Raw genomic sequence first — 23,737 nt, 5'->3', positions numbered from 1 at the left:
ATTTCTCCTCTACAATATTAAGCAAAGATTGTTCCATATATTTATACTTAACTAATATATAACCATTTTAATCGATTAACTAATATATTACCATTTTAATCGATTAAATACGATATACTTTATTTTTAGATCAATTAACTTCTAAATTGTACAAACCAAACGAGTTAGGGACCACGATAATCCAATTTAAGAGTTAACTGACATAAAAATAGAGAATAGTACTTCTAATAAACCTAAAAAATAGAGAATATTATTTTTGTTAAAGCTTCAAACTTGATGAAGAGCAAACTCATAGGTAGAAAAACTGAAAAAACAACTGAAAATTAAAAATATATGAAAAAAATCTTTTATCAGTTGTAAAAATTATAGAATTTGAGAGGCGAGGAGGTGATTTTTAGCCAAAAGGAAAAGAATTAACTCATTTGCAACATTTTCAATTAGTTACTTGATCTAGTTGTTGAAAATGGACTATTAATACTATACATATAGTACATAATAGGCTTAATTCCTTAAAAAACCCCCACCTTGCACTTTTTCTTCGTTTATACCCTGATCTTGTAAAAACACCATTTGTACCCAATTTTGGGTTTTTATGTTTCATCCCTACCCAAAAGTATTAAATTGTACTTTTTTCATTTGGAAAAGAGTTTAGAACATATTTTTTTCTATTTTTAAATATACAAATAAACCCTTAAACTTACAAAATAATCAATACATCCAAATAATTAATTTTTTTAATTTTATAAAATAATGAAAAAATTAAAAAATTATTATTATTTTTAATTTTTTTATCGGAAATATTTTTTAAAATAATTTAAAAAAAATAATAAATTTAAAAATTTAAAAAAATTCGGATATATTTTATTAAAAAATTAAAAAAAATTATTATTATTTTTAATTTTTTTGAAGAAATGGTATTTTTGTACTATTAATAACATTAATATCTAATTAGTATATAAGTTAAAAATGAAGGATTGTTTTAAACTTTTTTTCAAATGAAAAGAGTATAATTTAATACTTTTGGGTAGAGATGAAACATAAAAACTCAAAATTGGGTACAAATGGTGTTTTTACAAGGTCAGGGTATAAACGAAAAAAAAATGCAAGGTGGGGGTTTTTTAAGGAATTAAGCCTACATAATAACATGTTCTGAACATATTAAATTTGGAAATGTACTATATGCTACATGCTACCAAATTGAGGCAGACAAAAATAGTTTTCTAGCAAATGAGATGACAATATTGATTTCTCAAAAACAACACATTTTCTACTAATTACTAACAAAAAAGACATTACATTTTGCCACTACTATACTAACAATTAGTGATCCTCTCATTTTCTTATGCTTCATTATTTTTTGATTTTAAGCACCAGCTTCATGCCCTAGTCTCTCTCTCGAAATCTTCATCCCCATGTACCTGCAGAATATAGCAGCGTGTGAATTATAGTTTGGTTTGATTTTTAACATAAAATTTTAGTTAACTTGTAATGTAAACCGAACTGAACCAAGGAACCGTCCGAACCGACAGTTTCAGTTCGATTAGAAAATTTTCAATTTCTTAAATTTTTTATTCGATAAGATCTTTAAAAATGATAAATTCCAGATCGGTTTAAACCGAATGCACATCCTAGGGATGTACATTCAGTCCAAGCCAAACTGTTCCAATTTTTTTTTTCAAACAAAACCGAATCATCAATTAAGTTTAGTTCGATTTGCACTAAAATTTAGCCGAACTGAACTGAAAAACCAAAAATTAATAATACTATCAAACTAAACCAAACTGAATTTTTGTCGGTTCTGAATTTTTGTCGGTTCAGTTCGGTTATTGGGTTTTTAATACTAACTTGAAAATCTATCTTAGTAACGTTTTATAAAACAAAAATTATAGACATTAGTACTCGTACCTCCCCATCATCAACACGGTAGCTTGAGGATTAGTCCCCGGCGATTCATCAAACGTCGAACCGTCAACAATCCGAAGCCTCTGAACACCAAGAACCTTATGATCCCGATCAACCACCTTGCCAACATGACACCCACCATGATAATGCCAAATAGTGATCACAGTATCTCTACAGAATTGCTCAACAGACTTGGTGTCATTCGGATGCTTAGGAATAAGATTAACATTAGCAACTACGCTACTGTTCAGAATCTTTTCTCTAGTCTCCTTATCGCATTGCGTAAAATTCGTAAAGTAATGAGACTGAACTATCTTTGCAGCCATCCGAACGCCGTGGACGCAGCTTCGGAGGTCTTCCGGGTGGTGGAAGTAATTGAATGTGACCGAAGGGTTTTCGTCGACATTTGTGTTGAGTAAGTGGAGATTTCCGGTTGATTTCGGGCTGGCTAGCTTTTCAAGAATGAAACCTCCTTTGAATGCTTCATGGGGGAGATCTTTTTTTCGGTTAATGTATGCATGAATTGCTTCTCTTGTTCTTTGTTTTGGTGGGATTGTAGATAGCTGCCCTATCTGCATTTTCAAAAACGGAAAATAAAACGCCGAAATGTAAGACTTGATAAGTTTGCGTGTAACATAATTTACCGAAAAATAAAAGCATTTCATGAAATGCTTACCTCTGCGGACATAATTCCATGGTGACACCGAATACTATTTTGAGACTGTCCAAATCCACTGCTAGCTTCAATATAAACACCAAATTTTGTAATCCCAACAGTCTGAATTAGAGACTGTTTAACATGTCTTTTAGAAGGAACAAAAATAGTGTTCATAGGATTATCAACCATGCCTTGTCCTACAAATTTATTGTCCAAAACTACTGGAATTCCCATTTTTTTCAGTTCATTTTTTGGGCCAATCCCACTTAAAAGCATCATTTGAGGTGACCCAATTGCACCACTTGACAATATAATTTCACTTGTTGGATTGTTTGCAAGAAATGCTTGATGTTGATTGCCATTTTCATCTTTGAAGATCACACCTATTGCCTTCGGAATCTTGCCTGGATTAGTAGCATTTATTAGTACTTTTTAGTTTTTATGTTAGTCCAAATTATATGAACACTTAGGGTGTGCATTCGGTTTGACCCGAACTGAATCAAATCAAACCGAACCAAGTTAAACCAAATCAAAAAAATTAATTTGCTTTTTAAATCAATCAAATTGAATTTAGTTTATAAATTTAAAACATTCCGAACAAAATATGTCGGTTCGATTGGTTTTCAGTTCGGTTTGTTTATGCAAAAAGTAAACTGATATTTTTTACTTATAAAATCCAACTGAACCAAAACATTGAATTTTTTTATATTATCATAACAAATTAAATCAAATTTATCAGTTCAATTTAAATATTAGATGTTATTCGGTTTTTGCACCTCTAGAGAAGTGCATTTGGTTCAAATCAGCATAAACCAAAACAAAATTTTACTATTTTAAACCCAAACCAAAACTTTAGGAACTAAATTTTTTAAACCAGACCAAATTAGTCAATTTGCTTGATTTTTGGTTTGGTTTGGTTTTGCAATATAAATTAACTGATTTTTTTATTATCAAAACCGAACCGAACCAAATAAAAACAATAATGTACCAAACCAAATTGAATTTATCTATTTGATTCGGTGATTCAATTTGGTTCGGTTTTTGCACACCCTATAAACATATATTATGAATTTCTAATTTAAAGTGTTTTACCATACTTGATGTATCAAACAGAACTTTCTGGACTGTGGCATGTATCAAGACCGTAAGCAACCGAGGGTTAGCCGAAGCAAGAAGCTCGGCGGAGGTGTGGCGGCGGCCGAACCGGTCGAAGATGGTTCCACCAAACTTAGTTCCATAGACGTGATCATAAGTGAATCCATTAAAAGGTGAGACCCCAACATCTAATAGACTGTCCCTTACAATAGCTTGCCATGGAGCAACCTTAGGTTTGTGTACAATTTGGTCCTCAACCCAAGTATATGACTCATTCACCAATTTCTCATCCCATCCTACATTATTTAGAAACCTGCCACACAAGTACATTCAATTATAAGATTACAATTAGTGAATAAAAAATTAACTAAGTACTAGTATTAATTTGTACTTTTTATTACGATTGTGTAATAAACGGTTAAAACCGATTAATCGAATCAAATTAATTGATAGGAAATAAAATCTGCTTACTTGGTTTGGTTTTGGTTCATATAGGTTTTAAATAAAATATAACCGAGATAACCAAACAGGATAACTTTTTTGGCTAGGTGGTTTGGTTCAATTTGGTTTTTGATCACATAAAATTAATATCATTAAGATGGTGGCCGAATATATAGTTTGACCCCTGAACTTGTACCCTTTTACCCATCTAACCTACAAACTTAACGTCTCACCTATCGAACCCCTGAACTTGTTAAATAACCCGATTTAACCCCTGAACTTGATAAATACGTAAACATTTAACCCCTCCGTACACAATTTCTTCTAGAACGTTTCAAGTGACAGGTGGACACGAAGGGTTCAATACTTACATATTTATCAAGTTCAGGGGTTAAATCGGATTATTTAACAACTGCAGAGGTTCGATAGGTGAGACGTTAAATTTAAGGGTTAGATGGGTAAAAGGGTACAAGTTCAGGGGTCAAACTATGTATTAAGCCTTAAGATGGTAGCAGGAGAAATAATAAATGCTCTAAATAAAGTACAATGTCATGAATAATATATGGTCACCGTCATTACAATCAAACCCTAATAAATTAATGTCTTCCAACCATAAAAATGTGACCACTGAATTTTTCTGGTACCATCTTTTTTTTTTAGTAAGCCAATTCGGTTTCCAAGCCTTCGCCCTGACTAATCCGGATCCGACCCGTGTCGCGCACCTGGCATGGTGGAGGAGTCTTCCAGTGGGAATTTTTTGCATTCATAAGGACTCGAACCCGAAACCTTACTTAAACGATACCAAGCCGCTTACTACTTGTACCAACTCTCATTGGTTTTCTGGTACCATCTTTAAACATTGATCATGACTTTTTAAGCTCTATTTCCGGTCCCTTACACTTAATGTTTTTATTTTTTATTAAAATTAAGGATAATGTTTTTTAGAATAATATTTCTACCATCTAGGATATAAATGTGGAGCTCATTTAATAATTAAATTGATCATACATTATTATTTTTCTATATGACAAGCTAGCTAGATACATCAATAACCAATTTATAACCATATATTTAAGAAAAACATATAACCATATATTGTCTACCAAGAACTTTTTATACCAATCAATCGTTATTAGTTTGATGTGTATGTTTTGACTTAATTTGTCGATTTGTCTAATTCAATCTATAAAATTCCTTTGTAGTACCATACTTAACATCTAAAAATTAAATCTCAAATTGCTCATGAATTTATCTTTTAATTCTATTTATGGAAAGTTATCATACCTAAGTTGACATTTGCTCAAATTTTTCATTATTCATCAAAAATTCAGCTAGAATATTTTCTTTTAAGTAGTAGTAATAGTATATTTTAACATGAGAGTTTCAGATTCGATTTTCTATTATTAAAATAAATCTAATTTTTAAATTTTTTCTAGATGTAGATGTATTATTCTTCCAACTAATTAATTATGTTCTCTATATGCTAGCTAGTTATGAGCTGCAACTAACTTCACATGGCATTAAACAACCTCCAACTGATCCAAGTGGCAATAACTATGCTAAATTGTTACCTTTATCTTTTTCAATTCAACAACACAAAACCCTAATGTTCTTGTTGGTCCATTTCGAGGAGACTAATCCTTGAAAAAATTATTATATTCAATTGAAAAACTTGTACATATAGGGACATTGGTATAAAAAAGTGGGTTATTTAAAGGCCATTTTTTTTAATTCTAACTGAACTTTTTTTCCCGTTAATTATAGCCTAATTTCAATAAATATAATTTAATGACTTATTTATCCAAAAATAAAGTTAAACCTTTTTTGAATTTTTTCAATTCTAATCAGACTTAATATCTTTTAATTAAAAAATACTTAGTAAAATTATGCTACAACTAACGAAATTAATATGGTTGGTTACAACTGACATTTTTTTGGCTTTTTATGTAAATGTACCTTTAAATAGTTGACTACAATTAGAATGTACTTAATTATCAAAATTGACCAGTACATTTGAAAATTTTAATAGGTTTAGTTATATTTCCGATAGGGATGTGCAAAGAATTAATGAGCCAAACCAAACCAAACCAAAAAATTTGGCTCGCTTCAATTGGATATTATAAAAGGATTAAATTTTCGGTTCGGTTTGTAAGTTTAAAAAGTTACACTTTCGGTTCAGTTCGATTTAAACCAAATACACACCCCTACTTTTTGGATGAAAAGGCTAAATATCAAAAATCAAGACATAATAACTTATAATTAAGTGTATATATCATACCTTTTGCTAGCTCTAGTATAGAAACCAGCATTGATGCTAGTACCACCACCCAAAACCCTAGCCCTAGCATTGAGGACTCCATCAGTAGAAATGAAGTATTGTGAAGCAGAATTTGGAGAAGTATCAGCCAAAGTTATGTGAAAATTTGCCAAAAATGACACATTTGGATTTGTGAATGGCACACCTCCTCTTTCAAGCAATAACACACTGTAATTTTGTGACAATGTTGAAGCTAATGGACAACCAGCTGTACCCCCTCCAATTACTATATAATCATACCCATGATCTCCACCACTTGATGAGTATGATGATGATGATGAAAATGAACTTGCTTTCTTTATAAATGGGTAATGTGATGGGTATGAATAAGATTCACCTGCAAACACGGAAACGGAAACGTTCAAACGGTAAAAGAAGACCGTAAATATAGAGTTCCGGAAGCGTTTTCGAAATGGAAAATGTATTTAAGAAGTTCTCATGCAATAATGATTTCTATAATTCTATTTAGTTAGCAATTTACCATATAGTAATATAGATGAAATGCTAATATGTTTATCTCTAAATGTGTGACATTTTTATTTTTTTATTTTGTTGGGTTGGGTTGGATGAGCATTGAGGAAGCAATAATGTTTTGATATAGCTAGGTATTAAGTGCAGAATTAATGACAAAATAAATGCACCATAACAACCACCCATCTCCTGAAGTGCTTTCTTTTTTGTAGGTCAAGAACATCAAGAAGAACAAGCAGAACATAAGAATTAATGCCATTAACACAAAAAAAACTTAATACAAATAATAAGAAGAAACAAGAACTACACAACAAAGTATAATCCCATATACTTAAACAGAAATTCTGATGTTATTCTCAGTTATATATACAAGATTTAGAAGAAGAAGAAACAAAAGATTTTCATGTCAACTTATTTCAAAGGTGAAAATGAATTTAAAAAAAGGTGATGAGAAAATGAAAGATATATTAATTTGATGGAAACATCAACAAAAAGAATCACATTAACAAGTACACATTTTAAGAAAAATGAAATAAAAAAATAATAAATTTATATAGAGATGATTAAAAAAAGAATAAGGAATTAGAAACCTTGAGAAGAAGAGAGAGCATTGTGAAGAGAGAATAGGAAGAAAAAGAGAGAGAAGTTGATAGCCATTGAAGGCTGAGAGACAACTCTACTGAATAACTCAGTCTTCTTCCTTCTATTTTTCTATGTGGCTCTCACTGGTTCGTCTTGTTTTCTGTGTTTTTACACTCCTATATAGTATATATATTCCACACATATACATATACATATATATATCTTATTTATTTGCACATTATGCAATAAATTTAAGGAGTAAAAATGAAATAAATATTCAGTTTTTAGTTATAAGAAAAGAATTAAGGAAAAGTAATAGATATCGTATCTCAACTTTTCTCAATCTGCTACTTTAGTATCTAAATTTTGTTTTTTAAAGTAAAATTTTATTTAAAAAAAATAAATCAAATAAGTGTACTATTCTATGGTTATCGGAGTCCGGACTACTAATGAGGCAAAAAAAAAAATTAAATTTGATGTTGTGGTTTCTTAATTGGCAAAGTGTTTTCTCATATCTTAAAAGTAATTTGCACATTCTAAATTTGTAAATTGGTATAAATATATCAAATCCTCAATCTAAGTTTATTTTATGCACATAATTATCATTTTAAACCCAAAACATCTTTTCTAAAGTGAAATAATAGACCAATAGTGTAAAATAATCATTTATAGAATCAAAAGTTTATAAATATAGAGTCTGAAAATAGATTTAAAATGAATTGGATTTATTTATCCCAATTCGTAAAATTGACGGATCAGAATGTTCAAATTATTTTCTAGGGATATATTTGACAATATGAACAAAATTGTAGATAAAAATATCATTTTGCCTTGTAATTTTATGCCACATAAAAAAATTATTTAAACAAATTATTTCTAATATTTTATTAATATAACATTGATATTCAAGTAAATATGGAGCTTTACTCGTCTTTTAGCTTACCGATGACCGAAAACGGCAAATAACACTTATTTTATAACATTTTTAGGAAGTTAACTTATAAGAAATAAAAGTTGAAACTCTGAAATAGTATATTTAAAAAAGTTCATACACCATTATGTAATTTTCCCTTAAAAGAATGCAGCCAGCTATTCTTTGTCAATCATAATAAAGGATCACTGAAACTATAACTGGGAGGAGGGGGACATTAATGGTGGTTATGATTGACACAGCTGGATGAGTATTGGCCGTTGGATTAACTCATTTTACTATCATCAATTTGATCCTGTCCATTCAACTTTTCTGTATGACTTCAATTGCCAGTTCACCACCACCTTCCTCCTTTTATTGAGGTGGCTTAAATACCCATTACCTGCTTCTTATTAATGCTGGATCCTTTTTTGAGCCTTTAAATGAATTCAAAACTTTTTGGGAGTTTGAATTAAAAAGTTAAAATGTCCGTTTTTTATCAATTACAATCGAACTTTTTAATTTTATTAATTATATTCTGATTTTTTTTTTATTTCAACTATAATTGTACTTAATTTTGCTAACGTGTTACCTATTGGATGATTTTTAATTTGTTTTTTTAATTATAATATTCTATTATCAATGAGTTATTACTCAAATAATATAAGCACTAAAAAGCATTTTACTAGGTTGTGAGTTCAATTCCTTCCATAAACGCTTTTACTTTTCTAATTATAAAAAAATACTATAATAATCAATCATTCAGTGGATGTTTCGACATCAAAATTATGCTTAATTTATTAATTATAAAAACTTTGCTACAATTATCATTCAAATCGGGCTATAATTAATAAAATTTAATTGATTTTATGTTACATATATTGGATAATGCAGTTAATAGTTATTGATGCAATTTTTTGACGAGATTGAAAAATAAATAAAATAAGTAACAACAAAACCAACAAATTTTGCTTCCTCTCTATTAATTGCAAATAAGGTAGTCAAGTGAGGGTTGATGAAGGTCAATTATATATAAACTAATCAATGTTATAGATAGTATTTTATTTGGACTTATGTGAGCAAAATGTCAACAAATTTAGAGACAATTAGTTGTTATAGAAATTATGAAAAGACTATGATTGAGAGCTGACTAAACAATTGAACTGAAAAGAACTTTAAAATGGAAACATTTGAAGATATGTTATCATCTGTTAAAGTTCATATGAGCAAAAGGTTAATTCGGTTTTTGAATTTGTAATTTTAAATTAGATAATTTATTTTTAATTATTTTGATTAATTAAAAATAATATTTTTAATTTGCATACTAATTAAGGATCTTTTTAATTTTTTTAGATCATTCAAGAATAAAGTTAGGTCATTTTGATCTATGAACTTATTCATATTATATAGTTTTGTCCTTAACTATCCGAAACACAAAAAAAAATTATCTTTAATTGATCAAAATGAATTATTTGATTCCGAATTGCAAGTCCATAAACCAAATTGACCCTTTATTCAATTTTATATGATAGTTTAATAAGTCACAACAAAAATAAAATATATAAATTTGTTAGACCAATGAATTATATGTTGGAAATTATTATGTTAAAGTGGTGAGATTAAATTTTCTCATAATATTAAAATATTTTCCTCCTTACATGATAAAATAAGTTGGATGCATTGTTGGGAATGAAAGTTGGAAGAGTTTTGAATTGTTTAAGGTCTCTGATCTATTACATGCTTAGAAATTAGTTGGATGCATTAAGTCTATGCAAATCTATGATTATTAACTTGTTTTAATTTTACCTTCGTCAAAATAAAAAATAAATAATGTCCTTATTTTACTGTAAAACAGGGTTTTAAAAAACCGTACTAGTTGGTTCGACTGCGAATCAAATGTCAATTCAGTTTGATTCTTCTTAAAAGAAAAAACAAGTCAATTCATTTGAACCGAAATAATCATATGAACCGATAAAATAATAAACATGTTGAACTATAAAAACTTGCCAATTTTTATTAATTTATTATAATTTATTAGTTTTAATTTTTGTAAAACTACAAGATCCGATACATAAAATCTAATTTTATTTTATTGTTTCAAGAGTCATTATATATATAGTGGTCCAATCGGTGGTTTAACAGGCTGAATTGTGAACCGATTACCACTCTGGTTCGATCACAAATTGGATTTTTTTTAAATAATGCTTTAAATATCATACATTGGTTTTTTAAGTCTTAATGCCTTAAAAAATCTCGACCTTTCATCCCCTTTTCAATCCTACTCTGACGTTGAAAATTTGTCAATTTTTTCTATTTTGTATCTTTTTATTTCAATTATACCCTAAAACATAAAATTGATGTTTATTTATCTGACAAAATTTTAAAAGAATTCTTCAAAAATGATCAATTTACTATAAAAAGTTAATTTAATACAAAAAGGATCAATTTATAGAATTTTTATGAAATAAAAAAAGATCAATTAAAATGAAAAAAAAATATATAAAATAGAATAAAATTGACTGATTTACAATGTTAAAATAGGATTGAAAATAGGATGAAAGGTCAGGATTTTTTATAGTAATACTGAACTCTACCCTAAATGTAGGGAAAACATTAGTTCCTCCTCCAATTTTAAGGTGACACGTTAGCAATTAAGTGAAGTATAAACATTTAGAAAAGAACATGATAAATTAAAACAAATATAAAATTACTAAGATATGGTGTAAATAGGGTCAGTCCAATTTCGATAGTGTCAGGTGTATCAGGATTATAGTTCTATACCTGATTGGCCCAACACTATCAGTAATTGCAATGAGGATAGGATTTGCCTTGTAAACATTACATTTTTATTTTTCTTGAAAACAAAAGAAAATCTGTATTTCTGCTTCATTATTAATTTTAGAAATAAATATGGTTTCTGGGTTTAGTACTAAATCAGTTGATGGGATTGATAACCTATATCTCTGATTTTATTATCTGATATCAATTTCTCTGCATACCCATAAATGCTATGCCATAAATTATCAAACCCCTTTCATCCACAAAAAAAAATAACTTATCTGTATTTTGAATTTTGATAAAAAGTTATAATCGGAAAAAGGGGAGAGACTGTGGAAGTAATTGAACTCACGACCTTAACATAATATTGTTCAACATTTATATCATTCGAGTTATAGTTCATTGGTAATTTTGATAATTAAAGTACTTTAACATGTCCATATTTTAATCAATTATAAATAGATGTCATTTTTTGTTATATTTAAATAATTAATAAAGATTCGTTTCGTTCTTCCAAAATGTCGCTGAGTTGGTATGTGGTTTTAACTCCGTTTCGTTTTCACTACGAACTTGATCTCTTTTTGCTACTTATGCTTAGTTTAAGGGGGGAATTAGACTTTTATTGTCTATACATATGTTTTCATTCAAAAGGCTCACTCAAATATGCATTATTACTTAAATGTTACAAGAAATGATAAAACAAAATGTTACAAGAAAATATATCAATTTAAAGATAATGTTATCTTTTTATAAATAGCAATTTCTACCTTAACAAATGTTTATCAATTTTAGAACAACCCTAATACAATGCTAAGATATTATACTAATACTATAATTTAACATTGAATTTTAAAATTTAACTTCAATGCACTACTATAATTTGTGTCAAATTTGACGTATGTTATATTTGATATTAAATTTTGTTTCTTTTTTTAATATTTTGCATAGGGCATTTTAATCTTGTGAAACTTTTATAATTAATTGCAAGAACGATCCATGCAATATAATAAATAAGAAGAAGAAAGTGGCACATATGAAATGAATCTCCATATCTACCGTCGGGGTCAGCCTGAATAAGACCATTCGATTTTGTAACACATATTAAGGCACACCCACGCCAACAATTTATGAGCGGGACCATCAAGTTTTGAGGCACTCATCATTTAACTTATAAGATAATTACTATGGCCTCGTGTCAAATTTACCGTTTTTCAATCAACAAGTTAGAGCTTCAATAGTATATGTATAAAAAGTTAAATTTATTGAAAGTAAAAGGGTTAATCTATAATATTATTTAGATAATTTGTACAAATTAAAATTAACTCTATATAAAAAGTTGTATTTTTAAAAAAAAAATAAAGGGGGCAAATGCTCCTTATAATATATAGGGTTAATCTCACGAAATAGCACCACTTTTATTAAGCCCAACCTTTAAAACGTCTCAAGTAATAACACAACCTTTCGTTATGTGTCATATTTTAGCATAAATGCCTAAAACGACGTCGTTTTGGTCGTCCGTACGATAAAAAACGACGTCACTTTAGCGAAAAACAAAACATAAAATGCATATCAGGAATGAAAAGTTTGAAAAAGTTGGCCTAATGGATGAAATGTTCTAAAAATTAGGTTTAAATCGAAAAAAACGCTAAATGTGATGTTATATGGTGAGATTGACCCTAGTATATATGACTTCGCCATTCAGTTCAATTCAGCTAAAGCCGTTAAATTCTTTTACGAATGCCAAAATTCCCCCTCTAAAATTACTGTTTTCCTTAACAATTTTTTTCTCCTAACAAATAGATATTAGATTGCAACATTTTTTTTATGAGCAAAAGGTTAATCATGTTTCTATATTTGTGATTCTAGATCAAATAATTCACTTTCGTTCATTTTGATAAATTAAAAATAATATTTTTTATGTTTAAATCAGTTAAAATAACTTTAAGTTAATTAATGACAAAAATGAGTCATTCCGGTCTGTAAACTTGTTTATAATGTATAGTTGTCATTTATTGATCTAAAAATTGGAAATGTATAATTGTCATTTATCAATTTAATTTCCAATTAAATTGAACAAAGAGTTATCATAATCCCTAAACTTACTCTTTAGGATTAATTAGTTCACAATTAATAATTTTAATTAATTATCGACAATACTTTCTAATTTTAGGTCAATCTCTCAAATTGTAGTTCACAGTCCAGTTTGGAGGTTAATCGACTTAAAATTGATGACCTTTTGCTAAAATAAAATTGGAAAGCCTCTTCTAGAAAATCTATTCCAGTCATAAGATTCTGAAAGGATAGCTATCATTTAATGTGAATAACCAAAAATAACAAAGTGAGAAAATGCACCAAAAATGCAGACAAAATTATACAATTTAATGGGAGGAAACATGGTAGTAATCCACAGCCACAAGTCAGTTTCTGACATACGGACATCAACATGAAAATTAAACATAAATGAGAAAACCCAGAAATGAACTGGCATTATCAATGGAGTAGGGTTTACTACATAAAACACTATTAACACTGACCAATTATGACTATTGAATCACAATCAAAATCAACAATAACTTCTCTACCAATAACAAGACTATGGAACGAAACCCTAAATTAAAAATTGCCGAAACGACTATTTTTTATAACAATAGGTTACGAATGTAAAATTTCTAAGTTTTATAAGTGTTTCGAAAGATGAAAACAAGCACCAAAGCATAGCATTCGATAAATTTCAATGCAACATAAAACAGAACCATACAACACAAAAAGACGCATCTACGCGTTCTTTTTTCAGCAAAAAGAAACTTTAAATTAAAAAGGATCAAGGTACACAACACACCACAGCCAGATACAATAAAGCAAACAGAGGAATTAATTATCAAATACAAAATTGAATTCATACCAGCATGATTGACCACTCACTATCAATGTTCTTATAAAGACCTCTTCAACTAATAAAAGAAGGAACCAAAAGAAAAGGAGGAAAAGTCAAAACCTATACTAAAACATAGGAACACTATTTAATGGGGCTTTCTTAGAAACAAATAGTAGCCCCCTGTATGTGGCACATACACTAAAACTAATGCCTTCAAAATCTGTTCCTCTTGCATGTTTACAAGAGTTCACAATCGTGGACCATAATACAACCGCCCACAAACATGTGCGAGCAGAATTCTAGCATCTTCAAACAATATTAGAAGAGTTTACGGATAAGATTACTTCTTTCACCTAGTCATCTTTCGACGAGCTCGAGTATTCGGTCCCATTTTCGGGGGAAGTTACTCCAGATGAAGCACTTGACATATCACTGCCACTGCGGAAACTGTTTGCCGATAGTGTTGGATTTCTATGAGGATCATTAGGAGCAGGCACCTGCCCCTGTTCGGCCAGTTTTTTGATAAGGTTCATTACTGTAGGAAGGAACTTTGCTGACAAAGAAATTAGCCCGGGAAGCTGTCAACAGAACAGTCACGGATTAGGATTATTTTTTAGCACACTAAAAGAATTACTTCTGATGCAGGAAGTTCCACAAAAATTGAGCAAGGACAAAGTTCCATACTAGTTATGGTCTAAGTTCAGATTCCAAATTTAATTATTTTTAAAAGGAAGTTGTATAAAGATAACACTTACAGCGCCATTGCGAAATTCACCGGAAACGTCTAGTTGAACCCACAAGGCTTTAACGAGTAGAAAAACTACGAAGATGAAACCCAGATAAAAGGGATTCCTGCCATGAAAAAAGTACCCAAAAGATTAGCATGTCATGTATACAACAATAATTAATTCCACAAGAATATTATAAAGAGGCAACCTCAGTAGTGTCATAAATTCATTAAATCCCAGCACGATCAAGGCAACAATTGCCCACGGTGGTGGCAACCAGTTGTTACTGCGTTTGTTGGCTTCCTGAAAATTGAAACAGAGCAAATTGATGAAATATATTATAGAAGTATGAAGGTCATTCATGAAGTATGTTGATGTGTAAAACCCACAGTTCAACATGCTTTAAAAAAACCCTAGATTCTACATCTACACATCTCAGTTCAGCCAAAGCCAATATAACGTATTGAGGCTACAACCCCATACAGAGATAAAGTCATAAAGAAATTGATAAATAGTCTCCACTGCTGAAAGAAGAACAACAATTGTGAATAGAGTCCCTTCTCACTGAGAAGAGCTTGGTTCACAGTTCCAATTTCTATAAATGTGAAAAGAAACAAATATAGCTCATAATAGCCATGTAATAGCAGCATTACAAGCAGAAAGCTATGGATTATAAAGCACTAAAGCAGACATAGCAGGGCAATGTTTTTGCACTGGTTGGTTGACTAACTGATTATAATTTCATTGGATATTCAAACAGTTCATGTTCCCAAATAGTTGTTGACCAAACGTAGAGACTAGAAACTGGACTCTGCATTTTTTTAGAAACCTATCATCGCCCAATACAGTAAACAGCAGGCACTTTGCCTAAGATGAAAGTTTATATCATTCTTTCTGATCCACATGAAACTGATATGTATCTGTGCACTTGTGTGAGTATACATGCCCCAGCATAGGTGTGCGAAATGGTTTATATCTGAGAATTAACATACCTGAGCAGATATAGCCTGGGTGACACTGTACTCTGTCTCTGCCTTGAATTGTCTCCACAAAGATTTACACTGGACAGGGGTGATCAGTGTCCTCGATGGGGGAATCTGTAATAGGAGATTCAGTTATTTATGTTGATTGGTGATTTATGATAAAGTAAAAGCCCTTGTCCAATTAATGCACTCCAGAAAGACTAGCAGAATTCTAAAGCAGATCATGAAGGAAGCTGCACAATACCCCTATTAATTTATCCAAACATGCTGAGCTAGAATTTTCCTGTCAAATCACTATATATTCAAACAAAGTAGCTACAGGCCATCAGATACTAACATGAAAAACATGATTGAAGATATGAGGCCACTTATTGTACCATGAACAGAATTAGCAAGCCATGCACCATGTTCTATAATTGCATAAAGAACATATAATAACAGTGAAATTGCAAAAGTATAGTATGAATGAAATTAAAGCATCCAACCACTCAACTTCATACCGAAGTTGGTTATTCTGGTAAAGTCAAAATAAGCAGTTTCCAGTACTCCTATGATTTATGCTAGAAAAAACAATCTAATGCTTGTGCAGGACATGATGCGTTCCTTCAAAGCCCCGTTTCTTGCAATTAACTAGATGCACCTTTATTAACAATGCTCAAATATAAAACTCTTGACCAAGAAAAAAAGAAAAAAGACCATATGAACATTAAGAAAAAGTCAACCTCATCCCAAGTGCTTGAGGCCAGGGGATCAGCCTTGGTGATGCTTCTCTCTGTAACAGCAGCACTGTTCTTGGAATCCAACAAAGAAGATGATAGGGTACTTTCAACAGTATCACCTTCATCATCCAAACGAATTGCAACCATCACAGACAACAACTTCAAGGACTGTCGAAGGTTAAATCAATAATCAAGACCTAAATGCAATAAGAAAATAGAAAATGAAATGTAGATTCAGATTTAATGGAACATGAGTTGCAACATACCTCGGACCGAGCAGTTTTAGTGATCGCTCGAATATCTTCCTTTCCAGTCCAAACTCGTGGCATTGAATCAGAATCATGGCTGAACAACGTTGAAAACCTGCATATGTAATGTAAGGGTAAATAATTAAGATGCACTCATTAATTAATTAAACTGAGTTTAAAAACATCCAGGAGTTGCCACCTGTCCTTCATACGGATCAAGACTCGTCCAGCTTCTTCCTTTGCTTTTCCTTCAACTACACCTCTTGCATAATTCTTCAAACTGCTAAGCATGTTCTCCTTAGTTTGCTCATCCATGTCGAAGCCAGCAAGTGCGCTGGAGAGACCAGTAACGACTGATTCTGTCTCGCGCTGCAGAAGGTTCCGTATTGCTGGCCAAGTCGCACTGTTAGCCCCATCAAGAAGAGCTTCAACAGGTCCTGATAATGCCTCGTTCAATTTTGCCTGTAAATACTTGCAGTGAAATTTTGGCACAGAATACAAACATCTAGGAATCATAAAACTGGAAAAACCGTTAGCTGTTGCTAAGCGTGTCAAACAAGCTTTTACAAAATAACAGTAGATCCAAAATTTTGGATAGGTTTATATTTTTTTTCTATGAAATGAAACAGTGTATCATCAAATGAAATGATAACATAATGCCAAAAAAATCAACAAGGAGAGCAAGCTGTATTCAATCAAACCTCAAAAGATGATGTAAGTTCGGACAGCTTAGCAGCACGGACAGAAGCCACATGAGCATCTATATCACGTCGAAGCTTATCCCTCACTTTAGAAGTGTCCCAGTTTGCTTGTTTAATTATAGCATCTGTAACAATCAATAGTATCAAACTTACTTTCATCAGTCAAGACCGTCCAGTCAGTAAGTCTAATTTTAAGTACTCATACAAAATGGGGTAGAATAGAACAAATACGATTCACCCACCCTTATTAATGATCTTAATGATCAAATTCCTTACCAGACTATTTTCACTCCAAATTACAAGAATTCTTGATGAACTATATGCCTTATATTTTTTCATTAATTTTTTTTTTTTTTTTTTCATCTTTCAATGACTGAAGTGTTAACAGTACCTGTACATCCTTCATCAAATGTAGCCATGTAAGACTGAGTGCATGAATAAGCGGCTGAAGAAAATCCTTCCCCAGCAGCCAAGGCCTTATCAAATGCTTCCTTGAATTTGTCGAGAGTTCCTGACCGTATATGTCCCAACATGGACTGGTGGGCCGGTTGGACAAGCTGCCAAATTTAAAGACTGAAAATTAATCAGAAGTTCAAAAAAAATACACACTTGTTTAACTTCTTGTAGATTATTGATATATAAGCCATATGAAAAATCAATTTACACATAGAAAATGCAGAAATAAAAAATAAAAATATTGTAAGAAAGGAGACACCCACAAAAACATGAAAGAAATGCGATGTGTCCTAGTTTAACGTTTAGACTCCAATTTGGTTAGAGAATCATCGAAAAGCTGGAACCTTGCGAGTCACAACAAAGGCTTCCAAGGGCCTCCTGTGTAGTCCAATCCAGCCACAAGTATAAAGATTATTTTTCCCTTTTGCCTTCATATTTTTACTAACAGCTCATTCTTCTAAAGACAGCCATTGATTTCAAAGTAGCACCTGTTCTAATTCAAATAGATTATTTCCTCTCTTTCCCTTTTAATTTATCATGGCCACATCGCGAGGTCCATTGCACATTGAGCTACATGATAGAGGGTACCCCTTCCATCACATGAAAACTTCACCCCGAAAAATGATCACCGGTGACCATATCATAATGTAATTTCTCGTTCTCTCATTATTTACCTTTTAGTTGCTTGTGGGTAGACATATGCATAGATAAATAACCAATATTTTCACTAAAATGGTGAAGTTTTCTGCATAGATCAAAATAGCTTAAAGCTGCCAAAAACTAAATACTAATGAAGAGATGAATTACTTGCAACAATTTTCCTTCAAGCTGTTTTCTCTTTGCAGATCTGACTCCTTCATCAAAATAGATAGCTTCTGCATCATACCTAGAATTACAAGAAAACAAGAACTTCACGATATTAACAAATTTAACAGCATGGATTTTGATGATGATCCTAGGCCATGAAATAAGAGCTCAGAAAAAGATTCGTATATCCAGAGCACAGTATCAATGGCATCGAAAACAAATGCAGAGAAGATCAGTAAACAAAACCACTCTTATTCCTTGTACAAATCGTCAAAGACAGCAAAGGGATCACATTGGCTTCATTTGTAGTGTTAGGACAATAAAATGACCATGTGAAACCTCATACAAAATTAGACCAGCAGATGATTTAACATGTAGCTCTCATACAATCCCATCTTACAAACACTGGTCAACAAGATCTGTCTCCACCCTATAACTAGAGACAAAACCAATGTGCCAACAAAGTGCATCGGCTATAGATAATACATGCCCACACAGCTTAAAGCAGAAGCATTAAGCTTTCTATCAAACATAACATGAAACAGTCTGAGATCAATGGCACTTACTCTAAAAAACAAGTATTTAGAATTGAACTGAGCCTCTTGCCAAAGCCAGAGACTGGACCAGATTGCACAGCCTCTTCTATTTGGCACCACTCCTGTTTAAGAGAAAAAGATCAGCGAAGCCATGTTTTAACCATAGTAGAAATAAAAATTCTATCAAATCTCAAGGAATTACAATAATGATAAAAAAAATACCATACCTCATTAGCGCTGAAATTAGCATACTTTTCGTTAGCAATTTCTTCACAGCGTACTGTGGCAACCATTACCTGTAAATGGAAGAACATAAGAAGTCATAAAACAGAATGATAAAGCGTTAGCGCCCATGTCCTAGAAAACACTTACAAAATTACCTTGTGGGCGGGAAGGTCTAGATCCTTGTTCTCCTTAATGACCTTCCACATTTGCTGAGCACTAAAAGAAAAACCAGAAGCAGGAACAACACCCCTCCGATCTCCAGCAAGCCCGCCAGGGGCAACAGAATGGTAGAATCGTTGCCTCAAACTAGCAACCTTGTAAATCAGCAGATTCGCAAAGGAATGTCAAACAAAATTCCCTAGTCCAGAAAAACTAGGCCTATATTATATATTACAGACTAAAATCTGCACAAGAAGTAAATTCACTTGAATGTGATTCACTTCAATGGTAAGAAGTAAGGACTGTTGAATCCATAAAGAACTAGAATCATGAATCTCTAAAAAGGAAATGTAACTTCTTGTGTATATGCCACGAGTATGCTATATAAATAGATAGGCAACTACGCTCACCTGCTCTTTGAATTGCTCTTCTTTTTCTTCATAACTAGAAAGTGCAACAACTTCAACCTATTGATGAATCACAAGCAACAACAGATCATCACAAAAGCTGCATATTTTCTTGTCTATTAGAGGAGGAAGCTTATCGCTAAGGAAAACGCAATATCTCACATTAAAAAAATCACTTAAAGGCGTTTCTTTGTGTTCTTGTGGCTTTGGAACACCATCCCATATCTGCAGGTTAAGGGGAAAACGTGCCGTAAAAAAAAGTACTCCCATAAATCAACAAACAAGAATAAAAGTAGCACATATTTTACCTTCTGAATATCTTCTCTCAGAACCGGTTCTAAATTCTCTAGTGGTGTCTGTAAGCAACAAATATCAAAACATAATAAAACATTTATCCAAGATTTCTTTAAACAAGACACTGAAGATCAAACCAAAATTTATAAATCAAATAACGATCTTTCTTAAGTTGCAACATCAACTAAACCAAAAAAAACATCGACTAAATAAGAAACATACCCTAGTTTTGTCACGTATAACAAACATCAAAGTTGTTTTGCGCGGACTAAACAATCGCATCATAACCTAGCAATAGAAAAACTGTGAGATAGAACAATAGAAAGTTATGAAATCCAGAATGATTGCTTATAAAAGACTATTGCAGTACAAGTACCTGGAATACAGTCTTCAAAAGAGGTTTATTTGCAGCTTGCTCCCGGCCAATATCATGACACCACCTAAAAATGTTCCCCAGCAAGATTAAGCACGACATTAACAAGTAACCACTTTGTACGATGCTAATAAATTTTTTGTACTAAGATCCAGTACTCGATAAAAATCTTACATGTTAATCAATACTATATCTGAGACAGCAAGGGCAAACAGGGCACTCTGCTTTTCAAATGCTGTATCATCCTAAAACAAGAGATTGGTACAGAGACGTGAGAGCAATTACTAGAAGGACGGAACTGAAAAGAGGAGGGGGGGTTCCTTATGAGGAAAATGTTTGCTGTGGTCAATTCATAATGAGTTTAAAATATCAGAAGGTAGATAAAACAAAAACATTTGAAACTTAGTAGTACCACAATATGATCGTTAGAATATGGTCTTTATATAAATTCAAACTTTAGACAGAATATAAGAGATGATAGAGAACTGAAAACACCAGAAAATGCAAGGGGTACTGATGAAATTGATAAATGAAAAATGCTTAATAGCTATTCAAGTAAGAAAGAAAGAACTGACAAGGTTACCTCTCCACGTTCTCTTCCATCAGTGCCCTCCAAGTCCATTACAAGTGTACATGGTTCAATGCCAGCACATTTGGCTAACCAAATTCCCTTAGTGGTCTGCGACCTGAAATGGGTAACAAGTCAAGCATTTGAAACCCAACTTGTTTGAACATAAAAGAAACAGAATCAATCTAACATAAGAGGAATAGAAGGATACCTTCCTTTAAATGCATCCATCTCTCTAAATCTGGTACCAAATAAATGATTTAACAGAGTACTTTTCCCTGTTCAATATGTAGAAAACACAATTAAACCTATTTACCTGCGACTTATATTTACTTCAAGGAAACCTTTTCATGATTCGCTAGCTGAATTGTATTGTTCTGTTTCTACTATAGAAATCAAACAAGGTAATGGAGAAATTGAAGAATACACACCGCTACTTTGTGGACCCATGATGGAGACAACAGCATATGATAGTCCACATTCCCCCAATCTCACTTCTTTGATAAATTGTTCTAGTCCAGAAGTCATAAATGTACCATCTCCATCAATCAGCTGCGTAGAGCAACTCTCTTCACTCTTCGCTGGAAACCCAAAAATTCACAAATTAAATTGAAATGTAAACTATAGCTTCCAAAGCTTCATGACATAATACGCCTTTATGCCTTCAAACATATCGCTCATTCATTTCTATTCACATTGAAAATAATAAAAGAGCTCAAACTAGGCACTCAATGACAGAGTAAGACTTAATCAACACCTCGAAAAGAAAAATATCAGACACCAATATCATAACCAATACTGATTAGCAATACCTAAGCTAAATTTTCTTTATGTTTTTTACTCGATCCTAAGCTAAAGTTGACGAGGAAAAAAAAATCGGTAAGCGGAACTTTCCGATTTTGTTATCCTAATTCATGCAAATCTCAAAGTATCAAACTTTTTATATCACAAAAGAAATTTAACAATTTCACCAAGATCCAATATCCAATATCCAAAACCCGAAAACAAGTATGCAATCACACAAAAAGTTCTTAAAACCCCAATTACGGTTTAAAATTGGGTCAAACCTAGCTAATTGACTAATTAAATAGCATGATTACAAGTTTCAACCTTAATTAATCAGTTAAAAATCCACCAATTTAACAACAAAACCAGAAACCGCAGAAGCAGTTACATATTAAACAAAACTAACGCATCATAATTATTATCGCTACAGCACAAATTAAAAGCAAGCAATTCGAAGCAAAATTAACATTAATACAACTTCAGTTTTTTTATAAAAAATTAAACGTAAATGCAGATGAAATGAAGAAATTGGATCAAATAGATCAAAATTGAGAGATTACCCATTTGAATTGGATCTAAACTAGAGAGGGACGGGAGCTTAATTTGACCTAAGCAATGTTAGGCAGTGAAGATCGATTGATTTGATAAAGAAAGCAGAGAGATCGAAAAGAATAAACAAATATAATTTTATTTTCTTTTTTGTATTTGCGTGTCTTGCTTTGGAATTTTATTTTTATTTTAATTTAAAAAGGGTGCATAAGCTTGACTGTGCCTTTTCGATTTAAAATATAAATAAATAATGAATTGCTGATTTCTGGTAAAAAGAATATGCCTACAAGGTAAAAAGATTATTTTCCCAAAGATTAATTTGTTTTTGGTATGCTAATTGAATTTTAACCAACTATAAAAATTTAAAAAAACAAACAACTATAAATCAATTTTTCAATGGATTAATCATATCGATTTTAGAGAGATATATACAGTCATATTATTATGCATTAATATTGGTAAATATTATCCACAGTAAAATCAAATTATTTATCCCCTTTCATAATTATATTATCTTTTTTTGTCAAATGCTAAATTCCATTAAATGAAATGTGAACAATACAAAAATGAATGACTTTTTAACACATTTGAAGTTACGTAGCAAAGTGATGAGTACTGCAAAAAAAGTCATTAACAAGTGTTTTTCTAGCCATCAAACAGACTATCCAATTATATTTACAGTTCATATATTCAAAAAATGGAAAACTATATGTAGTATATCTTCTAATACTACTCTAACACTTATGTTGTTACCATAGATCGTTGTGTTTTATTTGCAAAAAAAAGTCATTAACAAGTGTTTTATTGTCTTTTTTGAAAACTAGATCGCTATGTTCTATATGTAACACCTCTTTGCCGATGTTTGAGGCGTCAATTCCTCTATTACAAATAGTATAGCTACGCCAAGAAAACGTCTAGTCTCAACCAATATTATTTTACCTGCAAAATCACTGATACAACCAATCGCACCTACATATCATTAGCACCATCAAAAATACCTTTATGAGAACATGTCGATGGATACCACCAAATATCTAGAACGGTTTACACAATTAAAATATTACTTAGCATTGCCATCTAAGACATGTTTTTCTGTAAAGTCTTTAAATACTTTCATTGTTGCTCATATCGATAAGTGAATTTGATTAAATAGCACATTGTTATGTGCT

At 31.4% G+C, this 23,737-nt stretch overlaps 2 protein-coding genes across 2 annotated transcripts; both read right to left on the bottom strand.

The window, feature by feature from the left end:
- Positions 1–1,145: 1,145 nt before the first annotated feature.
- On the bottom strand, positions 1,146–7,649 carry LOC126682638 (protein HOTHEAD). The gene is made up of 6 exons (XM_050378374.2): positions 7,475–7,649; positions 6,375–6,750; positions 3,658–3,968; positions 2,579–2,964; positions 1,906–2,474; positions 1,146–1,418 (listed from the first exon to the last, which is right to left on the bottom strand). The coding sequence occupies exons 1-6, from the start codon at positions 7,539–7,541 to the stop codon at positions 1,364–1,366; spliced, it is 1,764 nt and encodes a 587-aa protein (XP_050234331.1). The 5' UTR covers positions 7,542–7,649; the 3' UTR covers positions 1,146–1,363.
- Positions 7,650–13,981: 6,332 nt separating this feature from the next.
- On the bottom strand, positions 13,982–22,745 carry LOC126680757 (protein ROOT HAIR DEFECTIVE 3). The gene is made up of 23 exons (XM_050375935.2): positions 22,580–22,745; positions 21,665–21,814; positions 21,445–21,511; positions 21,249–21,351; positions 20,840–20,910; positions 20,669–20,732; positions 20,515–20,580; positions 20,307–20,354; positions 20,161–20,223; positions 20,002–20,058; positions 19,588–19,746; positions 19,435–19,503; positions 19,238–19,329; positions 18,672–18,750; positions 17,800–17,965; positions 17,409–17,533; positions 16,907–17,169; positions 16,726–16,822; positions 16,463–16,627; positions 15,750–15,854; positions 14,966–15,060; positions 14,785–14,881; positions 13,982–14,607 (listed from the first exon to the last, which is right to left on the bottom strand). Exons 1-23 carry the CDS (start codon positions 22,581–22,583, stop codon positions 14,383–14,385), a joined length of 2,430 nt encoding a protein of 809 aa, XP_050231892.1. The 5' UTR covers positions 22,584–22,745; the 3' UTR covers positions 13,982–14,382.
- Positions 22,746–23,737: the final 992 nt, after the last annotated feature.

The sequence above is a fragment of the Mercurialis annua genome, linkage group LG5, assembly GCF_937616625.2.
Source record: "Mercurialis annua linkage group LG5, ddMerAnnu1.2, whole genome shotgun sequence".
In the NCBI taxonomy this organism is placed as follows: domain Eukaryota; kingdom Viridiplantae; phylum Streptophyta; class Magnoliopsida; order Malpighiales; family Euphorbiaceae; genus Mercurialis; species Mercurialis annua.
Note: the sequence above shows the minus strand (reverse complement) of the source record. Positions and strands in the feature narration are given on the sequence as shown.

What these genes read in the sequence shown, in the direction of transcription:
- LOC126682638 (XM_050378374.2), bottom strand. Translation starts at nt 7,541, where the DNA reads ATGGCTATCAACTTCTCTCTCTTTTTCTTCCTATTCTCTCTTCACAAT. An exon ending in TGCTCTCTCTTCTTCTCAAG is followed by an intron (nt 6,751 to 7,474) that starts GTTTCTAATTCC and finishes CCGTGTTTGCAG; the next exon opens with GTGAATCTTATTCATACCCA. An exon ending in ATGGAATTATGTCCGCAGAG is followed by an intron (nt 2,475 to 2,578) that starts GTAAGCATTTCA and finishes TTGAAAATGCAG; the next exon opens with ATAGGGCAGCTATCTACAAT.
- LOC126680757 (XM_050375935.2), bottom strand. An exon ending in TTATACGTGACAAAACTAGG is followed by an intron (nt 20,355 to 20,514) that starts GTATGTTTCTTA and finishes TGTTGCTTACAG; the next exon opens with ACACCACTAGAGAATTTAGA. An exon ending in TTGATCCGTATGAAGGACAG is followed by an intron (nt 16,823 to 16,906) that starts GTGGCAACTCCT and finishes TTACATATGCAG; the next exon opens with GTTTTCAACGTTGTTCAGCC.